The 2,907-nt window shown below is 40.1% G+C and overlaps 1 protein-coding gene across 1 annotated transcript; it reads right to left on the minus strand.

The window, feature by feature from the left end:
- Positions 1-416: 416 nt before the first annotated feature.
- LOC147406978 (uncharacterized) lies at positions 417-2,427 on the minus strand. Its single transcript, XM_086435346.1, has 2 exons — positions 1,798-2,427; positions 417-1,638 (listed from the first exon to the last, which is right to left on the minus strand). The coding sequence occupies exons 1-2, from the start codon at positions 2,017-2,019 to the stop codon at positions 634-636; spliced, it is 1,227 nt and encodes a 408-aa protein (XP_086291472.1). The 5' UTR covers positions 2,020-2,427; the 3' UTR covers positions 417-633.
- Positions 2,428-2,907: the final 480 nt, after the last annotated feature.

Raw genomic sequence — 2,907 nt, forward strand, 5'->3', positions numbered from 1 at the left:
GGAAGATAAAATGCAGGCAAAGTACCCACATCAAGGCATGCAATGGAACAGGATCATGTAGCTCCAAACGTATTGCTTTGCCAAGTAAATAAAGAAGCAACAAAATCAGACAATAGATTTGAAGCCCTACGGGACCCAATCAATTTCTTCATAATAGATTGAAGGCTAAAGATAGAAACTTGTATCAGCTTCAATTAGATCTGGGCTAAAAATCTATAAATGGTCCAACAGCACATATGCAAAAGCCTTAAACGGGTTCTACTTCCATGAGGTTTCAAGATTGAAAAAATATTCAGCCATAATATAAAACCCATCAAAAAGTAGTGCCAACCATCCATATATATTAGCGTTTTTGCAGCTTGACAACCTAAATTCCGATGGTTGCCACATTTGTAACCTTATTGCAGAGTAATAAAAGAGGGGAGGGTGCAAAATTTTGAAATGCCAAGGAAAATATATTACAGGAGAAGAAAGCATATCATACCAATAATGATTTAAAACAAGGATAGCTTTAAACAAAGAAACGAACATCCAATCCCATAGTAAGAATAGAGAGAGGGAAGGAAAAACTCCAACCCAATATGTATAAAAATTTACTGACCTCACATGATCATGTAAAGGCATGCAATTAAGTCAACTAGAATTACCAATGGGGTAAGACTTAAATTGTCCATCATTTCCTCTCTCATTCTGCTTGCCATCAATATCACCATAGCTTCCCGCGAGGCCACCCGAAGGATCATCGTCCAATTTTCCACCATCAATCCTTGCCGGTGTTGTACCAACTGATATCTGTCCATCACCACCACTACCCAGGTTACCTTTCCCATTGGCAGCATTCCCCATGATCCCGACATAATCACCACCGGCCACACCCATGACGCCGCCAACACTACCATTCATGTAGTTGGGATAGAATGCAGCATTGGCATAAGGCACCGGGCTCCGTCTAGAATCAAAAACACCCGGGCCATTCCAAGGACTGCGTGGAGCCGCAATTGGACCAACCCCATAACCAACCCCACCATAACTCCCCATGGGATATGGTCCTCCATACGTGCTCGCTCCATAAGGATAGCCCGCCATACTTCCATAACCAGAAAGAGGCATGGGTGCATAACCAGGATAAATCCCATATCTCGGACCATAAGGCGGGCAAATCCCTCCTTGATAACTACCGAAAATAGACCCTCGTCCAGAACCCCCTCTCGCATTATAATTGTTATTGTAACCACAATTGTTCCCGTTGTTACTCCCGTCTTTGGGCACAGCCCTCTTGACCTCCACCAGCTTATCATTCAATTCATGGAAATTCTTCTGCATCACACTCTCTACAGCTTCTACGGTATCGAAGGTGATGAAGCCAAAACCCCTAGGCCTGTGAGTTGCATTGTCGTACATCACGACGACATCTGTGATCCTACCAAACTTCTCGAAGTACCCCTTAAACTCCTCCTCAGTTAGGCTAGCAGATAAACCCCCTACAAAAATCTTTTTAGTCCTAATCTGATTATTGTTATTATCACCACCATTACTATAATTCCTATTAGACCCTTTATTCCTTTGTTGTTGGTGGTGATGGTGTTGGTGTTGATTTTGGTTTTGTTCACCTCTGGGTACTGCCCTTTTTACTTCTACCTATTAAAACATGATCAAACAACAAGGGAAAAAATAAAATAAAATAAAAATAAAACAATGACCCATAAACAAAATACCCACAATAAGATTGAAAAACAATATTTTTCTTGAAAAAAACATAGAGTCGCAGAGAAGTTGAGAAATGGGTTTTGGACTAACCGTTCTTCCTAGTATAGCGTGCTTGTCTTGGAGAGCTTTATCAACAACAGAGGGATTTGAGAACAGAACAAACCCAAACCCTCTAGCACTCCCTGTGTTCCTGTCTCTCATGATCACAGACTCCACAACCTCTCCATATCTGCTGAAGTGATCTTTCAGAGTATCTTCACTTGTTTCCCATGAGATTCCTCCCACAAACAGTTTTCCTTGGTCACAATCCATCAAGAATGAATCAAAAACACTAAAACCCAGAAACCTAAAAACCCTAAAAAGTACTTCAAAAAGAGTTTCTTGAACAACCCAGTAAGAAAAAGTGACAGGAGTAAAATCTCCCAAAACTCTAAAACCAAAAACAACCGAGAAAAAAGGGAAATATAAATAAAAAATGGAAGAGCAGAGAAACTCAGAAAACTATAAATTGCGGCCCCATGATTGTGTTTTGGGTCTAGAGAGATCGACGGGTGATAATCGATTATAGATTTAGTTTGCAAAGTTTCTCAGCCGTTGATCGTCTTATATATTGATAAAGTAAAAATATAAAAAAATCTTTTAAAGTCGTAGATGAGTAGTTTCGTCTCTTGGAATTTTGTTGGAGAAATTAGGGTTTCACTCGATTTTGTACGGTAAGATACCTTACTTGTTTTTAGGGTTTTGGAGCGACCTTTTGTTTTCTAGGGTTTACTCAATAGACTTTAGAGAGAGCTTTCGTTAGTTTTGTGTCATTTTGTATGTGTCGGTGTATGGAATGTACGACTGAGTTGAGACTTAAAGTCCACGGACACCGAGATGACTCAAAGAGTAGTCTTGGATTTGACGACTTGACCCATTGTGGAATCTAGAAGACGGGTCAAACCCTATTCAACTCTAGTTCAAAAATCCGTGGGAGACTGAGATGACTCGGAATGGGAGTCCGTGAATCATCCATCATAATTGACTTATCCGAGAGAGTGAACACATTGCTTGAGTTTTCATAAATGTAGTTCAAGTCAATTGGGTTCTGTATTTTTGTATCAAATAATTATGGAGATCTTCCACCTATCACTCGAGATTTGTGTTGATGAATATTATCTTCTCTCACTAGTCCAGGTCAACTTCCAACCACTTTCCTTC

This window comes from Akebia trifoliata, chromosome 3 (assembly GCF_017979445.1).
Source record: "Akebia trifoliata isolate Shusen 1 chromosome 3, ASM1797944v1, whole genome shotgun sequence".
Taxonomy (NCBI): Eukaryota; Viridiplantae; Streptophyta; class Magnoliopsida; order Ranunculales; family Lardizabalaceae; genus Akebia; species Akebia trifoliata.